The 22,722-nt window shown below is 52.3% G+C and overlaps 1 protein-coding gene across 2 annotated transcripts; it reads right to left on the bottom strand.

Annotated features, from left to right (window-relative positions):
- Window positions 1–88: 88 nt before the first annotated feature.
- GSN (gelsolin) lies at window positions 89–14,113 on the bottom strand. 2 transcript variants are annotated; one of them, XM_075260715.1, is made up of 17 exons: window positions 14,026–14,113; window positions 7,997–8,201; window positions 7,624–7,778; window positions 7,383–7,544; window positions 6,933–7,082; window positions 4,900–4,989; window positions 4,606–4,738; window positions 4,357–4,445; window positions 2,862–3,077; window positions 2,539–2,672; window positions 2,144–2,234; window positions 1,564–1,734; window positions 1,315–1,489; window positions 1,017–1,138; window positions 857–934; window positions 708–768; window positions 89–460 (listed from the first exon to the last, which is right to left on the bottom strand). In XM_075260715.1, exons 2-17 carry the CDS (start codon window positions 8,190–8,192, stop codon window positions 291–293), a joined length of 2,193 nt encoding a protein of 730 aa, XP_075116816.1. In that variant the 5' UTR covers window positions 8,193–8,201; window positions 14,026–14,113; the 3' UTR covers window positions 89–290. The 2 variants fall into 2 exon arrangements, with proteins under 2 accessions (XP_075116816.1, XP_075116815.1); XM_075260714.1 differs by lacking the exon at window positions 14,026–14,113 and adding an exon at window positions 11,613–11,716.
- Between the last annotated feature and the right edge of the window lie 8,609 nt (window positions 14,114–22,722).

The following is a 22,722-nucleotide window of genomic DNA, read 5'->3' as shown; positions in this document are numbered from 1 at the left end:
CTAGTCACAGCCAGAGCTGCAGCCACAATTCTGGGGATTGGCTATTGCAGTGGTAACCACAGCTCCGGCTGTGACTAGAGTCTGAGAATTTTCATTGGTTGGATCCAATCAAAGCTTTATTATTTTAAATATCCAAAACCGGCGCGATGTGGGGAAGGGCTTGTACACTCTGCGGGGTGCAGGGAGGGGCTTGTACACTCTGGAGGGTGCGGGGAGGAGCTTGTACAGTCTCTGGGGTGGGGGGCTCATAGGCAGTGAAGGCACATTAGTCGCTGACCACACATTATGGATCACATGTTCAACTCCGCTAGCGCCTTCTCCAGGGGATCCACCGCCCAGAAGTCACCATCCCAACCGAGGAACCAGCCTGTGAAGGTGGGGGGCTCATATCCCTGCTTGATAACTGTAATGGGGGTCCGCTTGTCTCTGCAGGAGGGGTCTGTCTCTATGTACTTGTAGGCTGAAAGAAAAGGGGGCAGCGTGAGACCCCATAATATGTACCAGAGGCTGGAGTAACCCCCTAAGCGCCCGCTTGCATATACACATACAGTGTGTGTGTGTGTATATATATATATATATATATATATATATATATATATATATATATATATATATATATATATATATATATACACACACACACACACACACACACGGAATATTCTGGAGTCTCCCCCCATATCTATCTATATATACACCCCGCTCACCTGAGGACTGCGCTTCTTTCTTCTCTTCCTCTTGAGCTTCATTTCCAATCCAGACAAAGACCTGAGAAGACAAGGAGGGGCCGTGTGGGTGATTGTCCTCTGGTGTCAGCCGTGTCCAGCACAGACAATGGAGGCCATTAACCTCTTACCTGGTCCCAGGTGTCCAGGATCATGACATCATCTGTGGCCAGATCATCCTGAGTGATCTCTCCAGGAACCTCCTCGATCTAGAAGAGACAAAAGAAGACGTGAGAACAGGGGCAGAGCCAAAACCTACCCACAAGACTCCGCCCCTGAGAAGCCACTTACGAGGAATCTGCCGGTTTTGTTGGAACAGGCGAAAAGACGCGGTGGGTGAGCGTTAAGCCGGTCCCTCAGCCTGGAGGAGGTGCGGTATGGAGCCTTCCCGCCCAGCGCCCCCCAAAAATCATCTGCAAGAGAAGAAGAAGAGTTAACCCCGCATAGTCCATGACCGCTGCATCCAATCCCCGCCCACACAGACTCCACTTACACCAAGAACATCACACGGCGTTTTTTGGGGTGAAATCTAAATCTGTTCCTACTGTAGAAATACAATCTCTCAGTCTGCCGGTGAGCCGTCTCTTACCGGTTTCTCTTCCTTCTGCGATTTCTGTGCCGGAGGCTCCAAGGACACTCAGCAGTTCCCGGGCTCCGCGCTTCTCAGGCTCGCTGGCGCCTTGTCCCACCCACAGGTAGGCGGCTGTCGGCGTCTTCAGGACAAAGGCATCATTGGAGTTGAGGTTGGCGGCAGAAGCGTCCACCTAGGGCAGGAGAGAAAGTCAGGGGGCGCCGGCGCTCTCCAGAGTCCTGTGCTCTGACTCTACAGCCTACTCACCTCCACTGCTCGCGTGCAGCCAGAAGATGAGGCGCGGACCTGGAAGAGGCGAATATCGGCGGCCACGCTCTGCCCCCCCTCGCGGGATGTCCCCCCCTTGTGGACAATCAGGGGTTTCCCTCCAAACAGGCTGAGCAGATGAGCCGGCTCCTTCCCCTGCACTACACGCACCTGCCGGACACAAGACGCCATCAGCGACCGCACTACAACTCCCAGAAGGACACTCACTGATATGAAGGCGCATTATCATTGCAGCGGTCACCTCCCAGACCAACACAACCCAGAGCAGTTGTCAAAGACAAAAACCAGAGAAAGATTAACAACTGTATAATCTGTATGTAGTGAGCTCCCTCTAGTGGTGACTGTATAATCTGTATGTAGTGAGCTCCCTCTAGTGGTGACTGTATAATCTGTATGTAGTGAGCTCCCCCTAGTGGTGACTGTATAATCTGTATGTAGTGCGCTCCCCCTAGTGGTGACTGTATAATCTGTATGTAGTGAGCTCCCCCTAGTGGTGACTGTATAATCTGTATGTAGTGAGCTCCCTCTAGTGGTGACATGTTTAATCTTCCTTGCACACCTGTACGGGGCAGCCACCCAGCTCCTCATCCAGGTTGGTGCTCAGGAAGGCGGAGGCAGTTATCTCGTCCTTTGATGAATCCAGTCCCTGCCTGTGAAAAGAGCAGAAATCAGTGGGGGTGGGTGGCAAGGCAGAGAATAACCCCTGAGGAGGGGTAGGGCAGGTCACAGAGCCTCATAAATGCCGTACCTCTACAGGAGTCCTAACAAGAGTTTCAGCGCCCTATGTCTTACACTCCGGTCACCTCCAGAGCTGCAGCCCCTACGCCTGTGTTGTCTATCACTTTTACTAGGGCAGGTACATTACAATTCTTTGCCCCAGCTCAGTGTGTGGCTTGGGGTATGCAGTGGATGTAATGCCCCTCCTGACCATAGCAGGGTAGGGGCGCTCATTACCAGGTGTAGATGATTTGTCCTTTCCTTCCGCCGTGGCTGTAATTATACAGAATGATGTAACTGTCACCGCCGTAAAACTGACCGTACAGATCAGCCGGAACCGCAACCTTCTCCGAGGACTCAACGCGCCAAATCTGTAAGAGAGCGAGAGACACTATAATCAGAACAACCACAAGACTGCCCCCTAGTGGGGGGGAAGAGAGAGAGAGAGAGAGAGAGAGAGAGAGAGAGAGAGAGAGATAGAACACTGCCGAGAGAGAGAGAGACAGAGAGAGCTAACATTGCCCCCCTAGGGGAGAGAACACTGCGGCTCCATCTCTCACCTGCTTTTCGCCGCTGCCGTCATCCACCATCCCGTGCTGTGCAGCCATGGCTGGGGACTCGTGCAGAGAGCTGACATCAAACGGAATGTTCTCGATTTTGGCGATGTGGTTGGGGACGTAAGCGACGCCCATCCCCTCCGTCTGGTCCTTGTCTCGCCAGTTCTTGAAGAATTGCTTGAAGAGCGGCGTCTCCCCGGACTCGGGGAGGACTTGGACCTGCAGGAGGGAGAAAACTGCCATGAGAGTGGGCTCAGCGCCCCTGGAGGACCTGCAGAGCGCACCACTGTCATCCCCAAGACACCTAATCTGACCGCAGGGGGCGCCAGAGACGTAGGAGAGGGCGGGGGGCGTCACAATGTCAGAGATCTTTTTGTAGGATCTGGCCTGGCTGTGGTTAATAGGGGGGCAATTACTTGTTCACATTGGGGCTGGGTGTCCAGACAGATCTTAATAATGAAGTCGCCATCTTGTGGTCACTCCGGGGATCTCGGCCTCATATTCACATCTGTTAGATTAGAAGTGATTGAGAGAAACCTGTAGGGCCGAGTTCACATCTGCGTCTGGTGTCTGTCCGCTTGCAATTAGTTTTTAGAGAAAAACAGTTTGGTACAAAAAGGATCCCAGTCGGTTACTGGCAGATCCCACAAAGATCAGTCAGTGGGAGTCAGTTCAAAGAAAATGGCCGCTTATGACGAGTGACCAGTTGCCAATTGTTTTTTTGGTTATGCTAATAAAGCCCTTTTGTATTTTGTGCCCCATTACTGCCCCCCCCCCCCTAATCACCCCTCCACCTCCGCACTCACCACCATATTTGCTTTGGCAATACCAAATGTCTATTCGGATGTGCCAATAAAGCTTTTTTTATTTGATTATATCTATGTATAGGTGTATGTATATGTGTATAGGTGCATGTATCTGTATAGGTGTATGTATATGTGTATAGGTGCATGTATCTGTATAGGTATATGTATAGGTGTATGTATAGGTGTATGTATAGGTGTATGTATAGGTGTATGTATAGGTGTATGTATAGGTGTATGTATAGGTGCATGTATAGGTGCATGTATAGGTGCATGTATAGGTGCATGTATAGGTGCATGTATAGGTGCATGTATAGGTGCATGTATATGTATAGGGGTATATGTATCTGTATAGGTGTATAGGTAGCTGTATAGGTGCATGTATATGTATAGGTATATGTATAGGTGTATATGTATCTGTATAGGTGTATATGTATAGGTGCATATATCTATGATACAAGATATAAGACATTTGGTGTTGTCAAAGCAAAAAGGAGGTTGGGAGTGGTGGAGGGGGGTGGGTACGGGGTCCGTGGATTGGGGGTTTGAGTGTCCTTAGGGTCTCGTCATTCTTGTTTGGGGCATGTGTATAGGTGTATGTTTGCAGCTATATATGTCTATATGTTTGTGTGTCGGGGGGGGGGGGGGGGGAATCTGGCACCTATACAGTATGAGTCACTTGACTGCGCCCTCACCTGGGTGTGTTTGGGGTATCCCATCTTGGAGATGAATTCGGTGGCGGTCTTCAGGGCCATCTTCCTCTCCTCCACATTGGCGTTCTTACCTGCACACATGATGGGGGTTATAGTACACAACATACTGCAGTACCATAAGGAGGCACTTACTTCCCTGCCCCCAACCCACATCTCTTCTATCAGTAAGGGCGTGGTCTGTGTGGTCAGAGGGTGTCACACTCCCAGCCCCCCCCCCCCCCCCGTACAAACCTTTCCAGACGAAGATCTTGCCGTCAGATCCATGGTCCAGGATGAAGCAGTCGTCAGAGTTGAGCGCAGATTGTGTGAAAGGGTTTTCATCGGCGACCAGAGACACCGACATCGCTCCGCCGCCATTAGAGACCTGGAATCATACGCCAGAGCGTCACCTGACAGCAGAGCAGGGAGTGGGGCGCGGGCTGGGAGCGGGAAGCAGGGGGCGGGGGCCAGGGAGCAGGAGGCAGGGAGAAGGGAGCACAAAGCAGGGGGCGGGGGCCAGGGAGCATGGAGGGGGCGCACACGCACCTTATACAGCTTGGCCAGCTTCCGGTTGGTGGCATCTGCTTTTACATCGTCTGTCGTTCCCTCCGGCAAATCCGGTTTATCGCCCAGAACCTGCCAAAACCGAGGCGGGAAAGTCACTCACTACGTCATGACAACCGCGCAGGGAGCCACAACAAGCCCCCAATGACCCCTAGTCTCCATCTCTCCCCACCCCATGACCCCCCTCAGTCTCTATCTCCCCATGACCTGTGGGGTACTACAACTCCCTGCATGCTATGGTTATTGATGATGAGGCGTAGCGGTGCAGTCCCAGTAGTGTCCAGCAGGTGTCGCTGAGTGATCAGGGGGGCGTCCTCCTGGCACCGCTCACTGTATATAATCTGCCCCCCCATTTACCGCAAAGTCCAAAGGGGGGGGGGGGGGGGGGCAAGAGCTGGAATGTCAGATGGGGCCAAAAATTATTAACCCTTGTGGTATCAGAAATCTCCAACTGAGGCAAAATAGAGAGCAATGGCGGCAGAAAAGGGTCCCAGAGGAGTCACTACAATCCAGGGGACAAACAGAGGAGACACTACAGCCCCCCCCCCCCCCATCCCAGGAACAGACAGACACCTACCTGAGGCTGGAGCTCAACCAATCAGGAAGCTTCAAAGCAGCAATAGAAACCCTGAAAGCAAAAGCCTGCAGAACCTTCTACGCCAGGGGCAGGGGTCTCAAACTTGCGGCCCTCAGGACGATAGTTCGCGGCCCCTGCGCAGCCCTCTGCATGTCCTGCTATGTCCCTTTAGTGTTTTACTTAAACTTACTTCCGATCACTCCCCCGCTCTTATAACAGCAATAGAAAGTGATGGGTGATCGGTGGAAAGCTAGTACTACTGAAGTTTAAAACTCAAGGACCTGTGTGTGACGTCAGACGTCACGAGACTAGGGAGGCGTGTCTTAGTGTGCCGGCCGGAAGATGAAACTGGGGCCACAGATGGAATGGGAACATGAAACTAGGGGCAGAGATGAGGGGGAGCATGAAAATGGGGGCAGATGGAGGGGGGGACATAAAATGGAGCAAATGAAGGGGGATATCAAACTGGGGAAGAAATGGTGGGGGGGAGATGAAACTGGGGGTAAATGAAGGGGGGCACTTAAACTGGGGACAACTGCAGGGGGGAGTAAACCGTGGGAGTAGCTGGAGGGGGACCTGTCTGCCTCTAGTTGTCCCCAGTTTATTGTCACCGTCCAGCTACCACTACAGTTTAATGTCTGCTTCTAGCCTCCCAAGTTTAATGTCCCCCACTAGTTGCCCCCAGTTTAATGTCCCACTTCAGCTGCCATTAATTTATTGCCCCCCTCCAACTACCCCCACTGTTTTATGTCCCCCTCCAGCTGCCCCAGTTTCATGTCCCCTCTAGTTTCCCCCAGTTTAAACTGGGGCACCAGGAGAGGGACCTAATACTGTGGGGCAGTTGGAAGGGAACATTATAATGTGGGGACATATAATGTACGGGTGACTGTAGGAGGATTATACAGTGTGGGGGCACATGAAAAAAATGAATAAGAATGGGCGGAGACATCATAAAATCGGGCGGAGCTAAATTTGCTGCGGTAAGCATAGCTTGTGGAAAACCTGATGCGGCCCGGCCTCACCCAGACTCTACCTCCAGCGGCCCCCGCGTAAATTGAGTTTGAGACCCCTGTTCTACGCTATCAGAAGACAACTGTACCACCTCAAACCACCGGTGAGGGTCTGGCTGAAGATATTTGACGCAGTCATCTCCCCGATCCTTCTCTATGGCAGCGAGGTTTGGGGCCCAGCCACCTACCCAGACCAGTCAAAGTGGGATTCCAGCCCAACAGAGACCTTCCACCTGGAGGTCCTCCATGTCCATAGCAGCACCTCCAACATGGGATGCCGGGCAGAGCTAGGCAGACTCCCCCTATGGCTCACCATGCAGAAGAGGGCGCTATCATTCTGGACACACTACAGCCCCCCCTCCCCATCCCGGGGACAGACAGGGGGGGGGGACACTACAGAGCCCATCTATAGCCCCTCCCCCCTTTACCTGGATCATCTTCTCGCGCTCCATCCCCTCCTCCACCACGTAGACCCGGGCCCGTCCGTGCCGCTCGTTGTCCCGGATGTCTTTGGCCACGGCCGTCGCTTTCAGCTTCTCAAACCGATTTGCCTTTGATCCGCACCACTGGTAGACTTCCTGTAAACAGGGGCGATCAGAGCGCAGGGTGTGAACAGGGACATAGCCCAGCGGTGACAACCAACAAGGCCGCCATTCCACCTACCACACAGTGTAACTATTCAGGGGTGCAGGAAAGCTGGGTGACACACAAGGATAACATGACAGCAGATAGGGCCCCAGTAACACTAGGATAACATGACAGCAGGTGGGGCCCCGGGGCCAAGTAACACTAGTATAACATGACAGCAGGTGGGGCCCCGGGCCCCAGTAACACTAGTATAACATGACAGCAGGTGGGGCCCCTATAACTTCTCTTACATCGCCCAGGTCCAGGATGAAGCAGTCTCCTTGGTTGAAGCTCCCCCAGGACACAGGGACCTCTGTGGCCCTCGCCATGCGCCGGCCCTTCACCTGCAGCAGTCGTTGGATACTAACATCATTGGGGACCACGTGATTGAATCCGGAGACCACGCCGCCAGCCTGGGGGCGCAAAACACAGACATTAGAAACCCCGCCCACAGTTCCGCTGACACACTGTGACGACACAGCCGCCACTTACCTTGTACTTGATGCCAGATTTAAAGTAACCCAAGAAGGCGGCGGACTCGTAGCCCTGGACCTCGCGGTTCTGGATGGGTTTACCCCCGAGGTGATCGTCCATCTGGACTGTGAAGATGGCAGCTGACCCGCTCTCATCCTGCGTGCACTCATCACCTGCCCCAAGACACCGGCCATTACCGCATGTAAGCCATTCTCCTCTTTTATCAGCCACCCCACCAAACCAGTTATTACACAGTGCAGAGGGGGGCAGAGCTCACTACACTAGCACCCCAGGGGGGGGCAGAGCTCACTACACTAGAACCCCAGGGGGGGGCAGAGCTCACTATACTACTACGCTGGGGGCTCTTCATGTTGGGGGTTGTGGCACTCACCCAGCCAGTAATGGAGGTCGTACTGCAGGTTGCCGGAGCGCTGCTTTATGGTGTTCAGGACGAGGTAGGCGTCTCCGGTGAAGAAGGATCCGTACTGAGAGCGCGGCACGGCCACCAGGTCAAACTTCTCCACCCTCCAGACCTGCAGGCCCGGTTCCCGCCCCGCCTTCTCAAACTCAGGGTGATCGACCACCATCTCTGCAGGCTGAAAGACAAGGGGGCGTCACCAACAAGCTCCACCTACCACCTGGCCACACCCACTCTGAAGGCTCCTTAGGCTGAGTTCACACAAATTTTTTTGATCAGGATTTTGATGCGGAATCCACGTCAAAATCCGCCTCCAAAAACCGCCTCCCAATAGAGTCCTATGTAATCCGCTAACAGAAAAAAGAAGCGACATGACCGTTCCTTAGGCGGATTCCACCTGAATAAAATCAATGGGAGCCAATGGGAGGCGGAAAAAGCCGCTTAAAAAAAAAACAAACCAAAACCGAAAAATGCTTCAAGTAAAAAACCATTTCCTAATTCCTGAAGCAGATTTTTTTCTCTCCAAAATCCTCGCCAAAAAACTGTGAACTTACCCTTATACACTGTATCAGATAATATACAAGAGCCCAAACTTCTCCTGTCCTGCACTGACACTTTGTATCAGACCCTCAGCTGTGAGAGCCAGACAAGGAGGCGGAGCCATGATGTCATATACAGAAAGCATCGAGTTTAGCAATAATAACCCCAATAGTATTCACACGACTATACTTCAGTCACAGCCAGAGCTGCGGCCCCACCAGGGATAATCACACGACTATACTCCAGTCACACCCAGAGCTGTGTCCCCACCAGGGATAATCACACGACTATACTCCAGTCACACCCAGAGCTGTGTCCCCACCAGGGATAATCACACGACTATACTCCAGTCACACCCGCAGCCCCACCAGGGATAATCACACGACTATACTCCAGTCACACCCACAGCCCCACCAGGGATAATCACACGACTATACTCCAGTCACACCCAGAGCTGTGTCCCCACCAGGGATAATCACACGACTATACTCCAGTCGCACCCAGAGCCGCGTCCCCACCAGGGATAATCACACGACTATACTCCAGTCACACCCACAGCTCCACCAGGGATAATCACACGACTATACTCCAGTCACACCCACAGCCGCAGCCCCACCAGGGATAATCACACGACTATACTCCAGTCACACCCAGAGCTGTGTCCCCACCAGGGATAATCACACGACTATACTCCAGTCGCACCCAGAGCCGTGTCCCCACCAGGGATAATCACACGACTATACTCCAGTCACACCCAGAGCTGTGTCCCCACCAGGGATAATCACACGACTATACTCCAGTCACACCCACAGCCCCACCAGGGATAATCACACGACTATACTCCAGTCACACCCAGAGCTGTGTCCCCACCAGGGATAATCACACGATTATACTCCAGTCACACCCAGAGCTGCTGTCCCATTCCCCTGGTCCTCACCGTGTGTCACTTCCAGGGTCAGCTATTTGCAGCTTCTATATTTAGACAGTGGGCGAGGCGTGAACTCCCCGAGACTGCCAGAAGAGCCCCCCAAATCCAATAGGAAAGCTGGGTAACAGCCAATATGGTTGATTCTCACATAGGCAGGCACTCAGCTTTCCTAGAGTCCTGCAGGGTAAAGCAGCTGATAGTCCGAGCAGACGTCTCAGCAGTGAGTCATGAAAACCACAAATATTTCGGGGCTGAGATCAGCGCCTCAGCATTAACCATTTCAGGAGTGGCAGAGCTGCGCTCTGGGCTGAATACAAGACCAGGCCGCAGTATGGACTGACACAGGTGGAGGGATGGAGCCCTGAATACCGGACATCGCCCCACGTAACGCGCACCAGACCTGAGGAGCGAGTCACACAAGGCGGACAACACCCAGCGGAGACTTCTGAGCCACATGGGGGAAGTAGTTCATGTCTGCCGAAACCACAATGACTCAATGACAGATGGAAGGAAGAAGGGGGGGGGGGAGAAGGGGGACAGGACAGACATGTAATATAAGCGAGCAGTGTATGTGACCCCCCCCCCCCCCAGGGTGAGCATGTGATGCGTGCAGGGTCAGGACACACATGTAGTATAAGCAAGCAGTGTATGTGACCACCCCCCCAGGGTAAGCATGTGATACATGCAGGGTCAGGACACACATGTAGAATAAGCGAGCAGTGTGAGCATCTGATGTGTGCAGGGTCAGGACACACGTAGTATAAGCGAGCAGTGCATGTGACCCCCCCAGGGTGAGCATGTGATGTGTGCAGGGTCAGGACACACGTAGTATAAGCGAGCAGTGTATGTGACCCCCCCAGGGTGAGCATGTGATGTGTGCAGGGTCAGAACACACGTAGTATAAGCGAGCAGTGTATGTGACCCCCCAGGGTGAGCATGTGATGTGTGCAGGGTCAGGACACACGTAGTATAAGCGAGCAGTGTATGTGACCCCCCCCAGGGTGAGCATGTGATGTGTGCAGGGTCAGGACACAAGTAGTATAAGCGAGCAGTGTGAGCATGTGATGTGTGCAGGGTCAGGACACACATGTAGTATAAGCGAGCAGTGCATGTGACCCCCCCCAGAGTGAGCATGTGATGTGTGCAGGGTCAGGACACACGTAGTATAAGCGAGCAGTGTATGTGACCCCCCCAGGGTGAGCATGTGATGCGTGCAGGGTCAGGACACATGTAGTATAAGCGAGCAGTGTATGTGACCCCCCAGGGTGAGCATGTGATGTGAGCAGGGTCAGGACACACGTAGTATAAGCGAGCAGTGTATGTGACCCCCCCAGGGTGAGCATGTGATGCGTGCAGGGTCAGGACACACGTAGTATAAGCGAGCAGTGTATGTGACCCCCCAGGGTGAGCATGTGATGTGTGCAGGGTCAGGACACACGTAGTATAAGCGAGCAGTGTATGTGACCCCCCAGGGTGAGCATGTGATGCCTGCAGGGTCAGGACACACATGTAGAATAAGCGAGCAGTGTGAGCATGTGATGTGTGCAGGGTCAGGACACACATATAGTATAAGCGAGAAGTGTGAGCATGTGATGTGTGTCCTGACCCTGCACACATGTAGTATAAGCGAGCCGTGTATGTGACCCCCCCCCAGGGTGAGCATGTTATGTGTGCAGGGTCAGGACACACGTAGTATAAGCGAGCAGTGTATGTGACCCCCCCCCAGGGTGAGCATGTGATGTGTGCAGGGTCAGGACACACGTAGTATAAGCGAGCAGTGTGAGCATGTGATGTGTGCAGGGTCAGGACACACATGTAGTATAAGCGAGCAGTGCATGTGACCCCCCCCGAGTGAGCATGTGATGTGTGCAGGGTCAGGACACACGTAGTATAAGTGAGCAGTGTATGTGACCCCCCAAGGTGAGCATGTGATGTGTGCAGGGTCAGGACACACGTAGTATAAGCGAGCAGTGTATGTGACCCCCCCAGGGTGAGCATGTGATGTGTGCAGGGTCAGGACACACGTAGTATAAGCGAGCAGTGTATGTGACCCCCCCCAGGGTGAGCATGTGATGCGTGCAGGGTCAGGACACACATGTAGTATAAGTGAGCAGCACACACCCGTGGTACACAGCACGCTCCTGATGACTCCGTGTTGCCCATGACTTCCCCTCCTGGTGGCAGCGGTGCAGCTGTCAGTGGCGGTCATCCATGTGCCCACTAACCTAACAAAGCATGCGGCAAAAAACACAAAACACAAGGAGCGAGCACAAGATCACCGATTAGTGGTCATGGCAGTTTCAGGCTGTTATATGGGAGGGCCGGGAGCAGAATATCCACCACCCCCCCTCCCCATAGCTGCACACTGCGGATCACCTCCTCACCATGGGGGGCGCTGTAGGACTTTAGGATTTCCATTTTTGGTTATTGTGCCAGTTTTGGCTGCTATATCTTTAGATGGATCTGGCCCAAGGCACAGAGGGGCCCCAAAATATAAGAGCCAACATCTGAACAATTGTACCACTTCTGATCCATCTCCCTCTGAATAAGCTACACAAGAATCCCGAGGGATGATTGGAGTAGCCGCTACGCCGTCTCCGCTAGGAGGAGGAGGATGATTGGAGTAGCCGCTACGCCGTCTCCGCTAGGAGGAGGAGGATGATTGGAGTAGCCGCTACGCCGTCTCCGCTAGGAGGAGGAGGATGATTGGAGTAGCCGCTACGCCGTCTCCGCTAGGAGGTGAAGGATGATGGGAGTATTAAACAGAGGAAATAGAGAGGGCAATCCTATTAAGGCCTCCAGAAGGAGGAGGAGGAGGAGGAGGCTGTATATAACTAGAACATCCTATGTGTGTGTGGGGAGGGGGGTAATTATCTCCCCCACTGCACATGTACAAGGCCTAGGATTAAAGCGCTGGCGCCGTCTCCTGCACAGCAGCGCTCACTTTGTGTCATTGATAGCAAATATCACATCCAATATCGCCAAAACCAACACACAGTAAGGCGCCACTAGCCGAGGGACCGGCCATGACACAACTAGTCAGCGAGGATCAGGCAGGGGAGGGGAAGGGGGTCTCCTGCCTCGCACACCGCCCGGGGGGAGGGGGGGGGCGGCGGCTCGCTCCTCCTGCTTCACATCGTCTCAGCGCAACAACAAAAGCAACTAAACTCTGCAATCCCACAGCCAATGCCAAGTCAGCCCAAAACTCCAGACTCCGCCTCCTGTCAGTGGAAAAGTCTAAAGGGTTGAGGGCCTGAGGGTCTGCAATAAGTTAGTGCAGGTAAGGCGGCATTCACACTATGCCTTGTGCTGTACCCCAGTGTGACAGGAGTCTGGCGGATGGGCAGCTGTGAGCGCCAATCTGGGTACAGTTACTATTGGTCCCAATGACAACAGCCAAATACTCCCATCACCCACATTACAGGCGAAATCTGGAGGCCCCTTACACAGGACTGCCGCCTTCCCCTCCGCCCCTTACACAGGACTGCCGCCTGCCTCTTACATAGGACTGCCGCCTGCCCCTTACACAGGACTGCCGCCTGCCCCTCCGCCCCTTACACAGGACTGCCGCCTGACCCTCCGCCCCTTACACAGGGCTGCCGCCTGCCCCTCCGCCCCTTACACAGGGCTGCCGCCTGCCCCTCCGCCCCTTACACAGGGCTGCCGCCTGCCCCTCCGCCCCTTACACAGGGCTGCCGCCTGCCCCTCCGCCCCTTACACAGGGCTGCCGCCTGCCCCTCCGCCCCTTACACAGGGCTGCCGCCTGCCCCTCCGCCCCTTACACAGGGCTGCCGCCTGCCCCTCCGCCCCTTACACAGGGCTGCCGCCTGCCCCTCCGCCCATTACACAGGGCTGCCGCCTGCCCCTCCGCCCATTACACAGGGCTGCCGCCTGCCCCTCCGCCCATTACACAGGGCTGCCGCCTGCCCCTCCGCCCCTTACACAGGGCTGCCGCCTGCCCCTCCGCCCCTTACACAGGGCTGCCGCCTGCCCCTCCGCCCCTTACACAGGGCTGCCGCCTGCCCCTCCGCCCCTTACACAGGGCTGCCGCCTGCCCCTCCGCCCCTTACACAGGGCTGCCGCCTGCCCCTCCGCCCCTTACACAGGACTGCCGCCTGACCCTCTGCCCCTTACACAGGACTGCCACCTGACCCTCTGCCCCTTACACAGGACTGCCCTCCATCCCTTACACAGGACTGCCCTCCATCCCTTACACAGGACTGCCCTCCGTCCCTTACACAGGACTGCCACCTGCCCCTCCACCCTTTACACAGGACTGCCCTCAGCCCCTTACACAGGACTGCTGCCTGCCCCTCCACTCCTTACATAGGACTGTCACCTGACCCTCCCTATGCTGCGGTTCTTATCACAGTGTGTATAGGGTCTTACGTGGCGCAGATGGAGAAGGTTTTAGTGCCAGAAGAAAGTTCTTACTATGTGTGCATATTGGTGCATGCAGGGAGTGGGCTGCACTGATTCCCACAGTGTGCCCAGCTCGGGCCCCCACCCCAGGGGCCCCACAGGGGCTTCTTACCTGCTCCTTATATACCCCGCACAGACAGCAAACCGGAGAGAAGTGAAGAAGAGGCAGGAAGGCAAAAAATAACCCCGGGGCGGCTCCACCCTGTGAGTCATGGCCAAAGCTCTGCTGACACCCCTGGAGAGAAGCGGTACTGCAGCCAGAGCTGCACAGTCTGATCGGGAGGGGATGTGCGAAAGAGGGGGGGAGGCAGGGGCAGCTAATGCATACCTCCCAACTTTTGAAGGGTAGAAAGAGGGACAAAATGTGCAGCAAATTTGGCTACGCCCACTTTTATGTTGACTTTGCCCATTCTCATTCATTTTTTATGTGCTCCCACACAGTATAATCCTCCTACAGTCACCCGTAAATTATATGTCCCCCCTCTCCATACATGAAAAAAAAGTCAAATCATTGATCATTTTACACAAAACTCCAAAATTGGTCCGGACAGAAGTATTGGCCCCCTCAACCTAATACTTGGTAGCACAACCTTTAGACACAATAACTGCGCACAACCGCTTCCGGTAACCAGCAATGAGTTTCTTACAAGGCTCTGCTGGAATCTTAGACCCTTCTTCTTTGGCAAACTGCTCCAGGTCCCCCCTGAGATGTGAAGGGGCCTTCTCCAAACTGCCACCAAGAGATCTCTCCTCCTCCCCCACAGGTGTTCTATGGGATTCAGGGCTGGACTCATTGCTGCCACTTTACAAGTCTCCAGGGCTTTCTCTCACCACCATTTTCTAGTGCTGACCTGAAGTGTGTTTTGGGTCATTGTCCTGCTGGAAGACCCCTGACCTCTGAGGGAGACCCAGCTTTCTCACACTGGATCCTACATTATGCTGCACAATGTGTTGGTCGTCTTCAGACTTCATAATGCCATGCACACGGTCAAGCAGTCCAGTGCCAGAGGCAGCAAAGCAACCCCAAACCATCAGGGAACCTCCGCCATGTCTGACTGTAGGGGGCGTCTTCTTTTCTTTGAAGGCCTCTTTTTTTCCCTGTAAACTCTATGTTGAGGCCTTTTCCTACTTTTGTCTCCTCTGACCAGAGAACATTCTTCCAAAACGGTTTTGGCTTTCTCAGGTAAGTTTTGGCAAACTCCAGCCTGGCTTTTTTCCGTCTCTGGGTAAGAAGTGGGGTCTTCCTGGGTCTCCTACCATACAGTCCCTTCTCATTCAGACGCTGACACTGAATAGTACGGGGTGACACTGTTGTACCCTCGGACTGCAGGGCAGCTTGAACTTGTTTGGATGTTAGATGAGGTTCTTTATCCGCCATCCGCACAATCTTGTGTTGAAATCTCTCGTCAATTTTTCTTTTCCGTCCACATCTAGGGAGGTTAGCCACAGTGCCATGGGTTTTAAACTTCTTGATGACACTGTGCACGGTAGACACAGGAACATTCAGGTCTGTGGAGATGGACTTGTAGCCTTGAGATTGCTTATGCTTCCTCACAATTTTGCTTCTCAAGTCCTCAGACAGTTCTTTGGTCTTCTTTCTTTTCTCCATGCTCAATGTGGTCACACAAGGACACAGGACAGAGGTTGAGTCAACTTTAATCCATTTCAACTGGCTGCAAGTGTGATTTAGTTATTGCCACCACCTGTTAGGTGCCTCAGGTAAGTAACAGGTTAATTACACAAATTAGAGAAGCATCACATGATTTTTCAAATAGTGCCAATACTTTTGTCCACCCCCTTGTTTATGTTTGGTATGGAATTATATCCAATTTAGCTTTTTTGACAATTCTTTTTGTGGTTTTCAATTGAAGAAAAATTAAATGAAGATAATAATACCAAAGAATTTGTGATTGCAATCATTTTCTGGAAGAAAATGAGTATTATCTGACAGAATTGCAGGGGTGCCAATACTTTTGGCCAACACTGTAGTTGTAGACGCGATGTGACCTCATCACAGCGCAGCGTTAAAGCAGGAGCTGAGCTGTGACAGTGCTTGCTTTAAAGAGGACCTTTCATGGTCCGGGGCACAGGCAGTTCTATATACTGCTGGAAAGCCGACAGTGCGCTGAAAGAGCTAGCAGTCCTGGTACCGTAGCTCTTTACAGTCAGAAGGGCGTACCTGACAGTCTGTCAGGAATGTCTTCCTCCACAGCAGTGCCTATCGCGCTGTGCTGTGTAAGCGGGGAGGAACGCCCCCTCCCCTCCTGATAGTACTCATCTATGGACGAGCACTGTGAGCAACAAAAAAACGCATCAAAAAACTGCTTGACATTTTGTCACCTTCCATTGACTTTATCTCCCTGATGTGGCTGAGAAAACCGCTAGTGGAAAAAAAATGCCAGTGACTCCCATTGAAATTAATGGGAGGTGGAAAAAAGTCCATGCGAACAGAATGGGATGTGTTTTGAAGCGCTCGTGTATACGTGTCTGAATGAGCGGAGCGTAAACTCTGTGTGAAGGGGCCCTAAGAGCCATCATACTCTGCAGCGCTGTACATTGTGCTGTATTCCCTATCTGTAGAGTGTGGGAGGAGAACATACAAACTACGTGCAGAGGTTGTGCTTGGCTGTAGTGATACTGAGCCATTGTGCTAACCACTTGGCCAACATCCAAACCACTGAGCCACCATCTTAACCACTGAGTCACTGTGCCAACCACTGAGCCAACAACCTAGCCACTGAGCCAACATTCTAACTACTGAGCCAACATGCTAATCACTGAGCCACCGTGCTAACCACTGAGCCAACACCGAGTCACTGAGTCACCATCTTAACACTGAACCACAGTACTAGCCACTGAGGAGTTATACAGGCAGTGAGGAGGTATACAGCTAGTGAGGAGGTATACAGCTAGTGAGGAGGTATACAGGCAGTGAGCAGGTATACGGGAAGTGAGGAGGTATACAGGCAGTGAGGAGGTATACAGCTAGTGAGGAGGAATACAGCTACTGAGGCAGGACAAAAACCCCAAAGAGGTCACCTAGCAAGAAAAAGCCAAAACCAACCAGAACAGCCCAGAACACTGACATAGAGACGATAAAGAGAATAGAGTACGCAGCCACTACAATGGCCACAACAACAGTGCACATAAACCAATCTGTCACCTACCTGGCCACACTGCTACCAACCAAAAATCCAGCCCGTCCTCTGCAGGACAGCTCATTACAAGGTTTACCCACCAAAGATGATACCACTAACTATCAGTAGTTGGAACATACAAGGGCTGAACGCCTCAGCCTTTGGATCTAAACCAAAAGATCCAGACTTCATAGACAGAATAAAAAATATAGACATCCAAATCCTCCAAAAGACATGGACCCGGGCAGAAAACGAGTCCCTAACGCCAAAGGGCTACAAGGAATTCTCTGTGCCCGCCCAGAAAAATAAGACCACCAAACATGGCCGGCACTCAGGAGGCCTACTAATATGGTTTAAGGAGGAGCTCAAAGAACACGTAAAAGCTACCAAATGTGGAACCAATCACATATGGATAAAAATAAGCAGCTCCATCCTCAGTGGCCAACAAGGCATCTATCTCTGTGCAGTATACATCCCCCCACCAGGGTCCCCCTACCATGACCCCGACACCTACGAGGTCCTACAAAGGAAAGCTGCCCAATTACAACCCAAAGGCAGAGTACTGATATGCGGAGACCTCAACACAAGGACAGGCACAGAGATAGACTAACTGCCCCCTGACGACACCCCACATGCCCAGGCCATACAATATACCAACGCAAACAACCGACCCGAAATCAAGACAGTGCTCACAAACTTCCATAGAAACACCTAGCATCCAGACCAACAGGGAGTCACCAGAGCTGTGAAGGATCTCAAGTACATCCTACAGACCACAGCAGAACTAGCAGGCCTGAAACTAATTAAACCCACAAACAGTCTCACAAATGGTTCGACAGCGACTGCGGAGCACTACGCCGTACCCTAAGAACAGCCTCCAACCAAAAACACAGAGACCCCAACAACAGAGAGACAAGGGAAGCCTACAACAATCTATGCAAGCAATACAAAGGCACCCTCAGAGAGAAGAAACAGAGGTACCTCTCCCACAAAATAGAGCAACTAGAGGACTCCCTCCAGGACAGCTCATTCTGGGAGACCTGGCACCACATGGGCACAAAGCCCAAGAAAAACTCTCTCCACATCCAAAATGGCAATATCTGGCTCAACTACTTCAGAGGTCTCTACAAAAACATCCCTGAAGAAGACCTAACCCCAGAACAGCAACAGATAATCACCAAACTGAGGGACATGGAGAAAGTCATCAAAGACTTCCAGAACCCTCTGGACTTGCCAATCACCATAAAAGATATACAGGAAAGAATTGCCCTGCTGAAAGGCAAAAAGGCCAGTGGCCCTGACGGCATCCTACCAGAGATGATCAAATATAGCCCTCCAGCAATACACGCAGCACTGGCAAAGCTATTCACCCTCGTGCTCAATGCTGGACACTTCCCCGAAGACTGGAACAAAGGCCTCATAACCCCCATCTACAAGAATGGAGACCAATATGACCCCAACAACTACAGAGGAATCTGCGTCAGCAGCACGCTGGGGAAACTGTTCAAATCATCAATAACAGAATCCTCACCTTCCTCACACAACACGGGGTCCTCAGCAAGAGCCAAGCAGGGTTCATGCCAAACCACCGCACCACAGACCATATCTACACCCTGCACAGCCTCATCAAGACGCACGTCCACAACACCAGAAGAGGCAAGATATTCGCCTGCTTCGTGGACTTTAAGAAGGCGTTCGACTCAGTATGGCACCCAGGCCTGCTCCTAAAACTCCTAGAGAGTGGAATAGGAGGAAGAACGTACGACGTCATCAAGAGCTCCTACACCGGAAACCAGTGCAGTGTGAAGGTGAATGGGAAAAGGACAGCATACTTCCAACAGGCCCGAGGGGTCAGACAAGGCTGTAGCCTGAGCCCAACGCTCTTCAAACATCTACATCAATGAACTGGCTACAGCCCTGGAGGCCTCACCAACCCCAGGCCTCACCCAGAACGACCCTAAGGTGAAGTTCCTGCTATACGCCGACGACCTCCTACTCCCTACCTACCGAGAAAGACCTCCAAGAAAGCCTGTCAGTGCTGGAAAACATTCAGTACCACATAGGCTCTACCCATCAACCAGAAGAAGACCAAAGTCATGGTATTTCAGAAGAAGGGCCACAATAAAGCCCCCACCCCAAAATTCACACTGAACGGCTCCACACTGGAGAAAACCAACAGCTACACCTACCTGGGGCTGGAGCTCAGCCAATCAGGAAGCTTCAAAGCAGCAATAGAAACCCTGAAAGCAAAAGCCTGCAGAACCTTCTACGCCATAAGAAGACAACTGTATCACCTCAAACCACCGGTGAGGGTCTGGCTGAAGATATTTGACGCAGTCATCACCCGATCCTTCTCCATGGCAGTGAGGTTTGGGGCCCAATCACCTACCCAGACCAGCCAAAATGGAACTCCAGCCCAACAGAGACCTTCCACCTGGAGTTCTGCAAATACCTGCTCAATGTCCATCGCAGCACCTCCAACATGGCCTGCAGGGCTGAGGTAGGCAGAGGCCTCCTATGGTACCATAAAGAAGAGGGCGCTAGCTTTCCAGGCGCACATTCAGGGGAGAAACCCCGACTCCTACCACCACCAAGCATGGCTAAGCCACATAATTCGAAAAAAACTAGACACCCCCCCCCCCAACCAAACAACAGCCAACCACCAAATCAAAAACACCAACAGATGACAACCAAGGCCGAAATAAAGGCGATCACAGAGGCAAACAGAGAGCGGTACATCGAGGAATGGAGAAACGAAATAAATAACTCCAAGAAACTCACCATGTACCAATCCCTAGAAAGGGACTACACCATGGCCACCTACCTGGAGAGAATACGCCACCCCAAACACAGACAGACCCTGAGCCGGTACAGATTGAGCGCCCACAACCTAGAGATGGAGACGGGGCGATACAGGCAGACGTACAAGCCACGGGAGAACAGACTGTGCCAGCACTGTGACCAGGGGGACCCTAGAAGACGAGACCCACTCCCTGCTACACTGCACCAAATACTCAGCTGTGAGGGCCGTCTACTACCAAAGACTCTCTGTCCACATCCCAGACTTCATATCTGCAGACGAGAAGAGGAAACTCTACATCCTACTGGGAGAAGAAGAGGCCACTGTGGAGATCGCTGCCCAATACGTGTCCAGCTGTCACCAAACAAGAAGAAGATGAGACACATGGACTATCAAACCACCCATTCCCCATTAAACCCCCCTAAGCCCCCCCCCCATCACCTGTCTACACCATACCCACCGACACCCACACGCCCCAAACAAGAACGAGGATACTCAAACCCCCAACCCATTGGACCCCGTACCCACCCCCCTACACCACCCTCAACATCCTTTGCTTTGGCAACACCAAACATTCTATTTTTTAGTATCACTAATAAAGCTCATTTGTATTTGTGTTCGGTATACAGGCAGTGAGGAGGTATACAGCTAGTGAGGAGGTATATAGGCAGTGAGAAGGTATACAGCTAGTGAGGAGGTATACAGGCAGTGAGGAGGTATACAGGCAGTGAGGAGGTATACAGCTAGTGAGGAGGTATACAGGAAGTGAGGAGGTATACAGTCAGTAAGGAGGTATACAGGCAGTGAGGAGGTATACAGCTAGTGAGGAGGTATACAGGCAGTGAGGAGGTATACAGTCAGTAAGGAGGTATACAGGCAGTGAGGAGGTATACAGCTAGTGAGGAGGTATACAGCTAGTGAGGAGGTATACAGGCAGTGAGGAGGTATACAGGCAATGAGGAGGTATACAGCTATTGAGGAGGTATACAGGCAGTGAGGAGGTATACAGCTAGGCAGATAGGGACAATAAGTGGGAGGGGGCTGTCACTGGCAGCCACTGATGGAAAATGCCTGTGGTCAGGGCCAGGAGGCTGCACAGCTGGACAGACAGGCGCTGGGATTGGACTGGTTTCCAGTGAGTCATTGCTGGAGATAATAGAAGACATGTGTCACCCTAAAGAGGATGTACCGAGGACTGTAGTGGAATACTGCCCCCTAGTGGACAAGCACAAACAACCACAGCACAGACAGCCACAGCACAACCAACCACAGCACAGACAGCCACAGCACAACCAACCACAGCACAGACAGCCACAGCACAGACAGCCACAGCACAAACAACCATAGCACAGACAACCATAGCACAGACAACCATAGCACAGACAAAGACAACACAGACAACCACAGCACAGACAATCACAGCACAGACAACCGCAACACAGACAACTGCAGCACAGACAACCACAGCAGAGACAACTGGTACTGTGTGCAGATGCACACATCTAATCCTCCCCCGTGTGGTATTGTGTGAAGAGGCGCGTATCTAATCCTCCGGCAAGTGAAACTGTGTGCAGACGTGCGTATCTAATCTTACGGCATGTGGTACTGTGTGCAGACGCGCGTATCTAATCCTCTGGCGTGTGGTACTGTGTGCTGAGATGCGTATGTAATTCTCTGCCATGTGGTATTGTATGCAAAGGCATGTATCTAATCCTGCCCCATGTGCTACTGTGCGCAGACGCAAGTATCTAATCCTCACCTATGTGGTATTGTGTGCAGTGGCACGTATCTAATCCTCCGGCATGTAGTATTGTGTGGAGAGGCGCATATCTAATCCTCTGGCATGTGGTATTGTGTGGAGAGGCGCATATCTAATCCTCTGGCATGTGGTACTGTGTGCAGAGGCACAAATCTAACCCTCCCCCGTGTGGTATTGTGTGCAGTGGCGTGTATCTAATCCTCTGGTGTGTGGTATTGTATGAAGACACATGTATCTAATCCTCTGGCGTATAGAAATGTGTGCAGATGTGCATATCTAATCCTCTGGCGTGTGGTACCGTGTGCAGATGCGCATATCTAATCCTCCCCCATGTGGTATTGTGTGCTGAGACGAGTATCTAATTCTCTGGCGTGTGGTACTGTGTGCAGAGGCATGTATCTAATCCTCCAAAGTGTGGTACTGTGTGCAGACGCACGTATCTAATCCTCCCCTGTGTGGTATTGTGTGAAGAGGCGCGTATCTAATCCTACGGCGTGTGGAACTGTGTGTAAATGTGCGTATCTAATCCTACGGCATGTGGTACTGAGTGCAGATGCGTGTATCTAATCCTATAGCGTGTACAACTGTGTGCAGACGCGCATATCTAATCCTCTAGCATGTGGTACTGTGTGCAGACGCATGTATCTAATCCTTCGGCATGTGGAACCGTGTGCAAACGCATGTATCTAATCCTTCAGTGTGTGGAACTGTGTGCAGAGGCGTGTATCTAATCCTCTGGCGTGTGATACTGTGTGCTGATCTGTGTATCTAATCCTCTGATGCATGTATCTCAGTTTGGATATCAGTGTTGTATTGTGCATGTGGAGTGACCGTGTGTATTGCAGTTGGAATATGAGTGAAAGACTTGCAGGTTTGTATTGGCTAAGGGGGCGGGGGGTATTGTGTCTGGAATGCTGTATCTCAGCAACGGTACATCCGAGCGAGTTGGAGTCTCGTCTTAAACCTTCCCGGATACCTGAAGTATCTCTGTACCAAATTTGGTCAAGATAGGTACAGTTGTTTGGTTTGCAATAGAGAACAGACAGACAGACAGAAATTCATTTTTATAATATAGAGAGATGAGTGGGGTTCTAGGCGCTGTTCACATGTATT

This window comes from Leptodactylus fuscus, chromosome 11 (genome assembly GCF_031893055.1).
Source record: "Leptodactylus fuscus isolate aLepFus1 chromosome 11, aLepFus1.hap2, whole genome shotgun sequence".
NCBI classification, from domain to species: Eukaryota; Metazoa; Chordata; class Amphibia; order Anura; family Leptodactylidae; genus Leptodactylus; species Leptodactylus fuscus.
Note: the sequence above shows the minus strand (reverse complement) of the source record. Positions and strands in the feature narration are given on the sequence as shown.

What these genes read in the sequence shown, in the direction of transcription:
- GSN (XM_075260714.1), bottom strand. Translation starts at nt 11,654, where the DNA reads ATGGGCAACACGGAGTCATCAGGAGCGTGCTGTGTACCACGG. An exon ending in CGCAGAAGGAAGAGAAACCG is followed by an intron (nt 1,139 to 1,314) that starts GTAAGAGACGGC and finishes CTTCTCTTGCAG; the next exon opens with ATGATTTTTGGGGGGCGCTG. An exon ending in ACAAAACCGGCAGATTCCTC is followed by an intron (nt 935 to 1,016) that starts GTAAGTGGCTTC and finishes TGTCTCTTCTAG; the next exon opens with ATCGAGGAGGTTCCTGGAGA.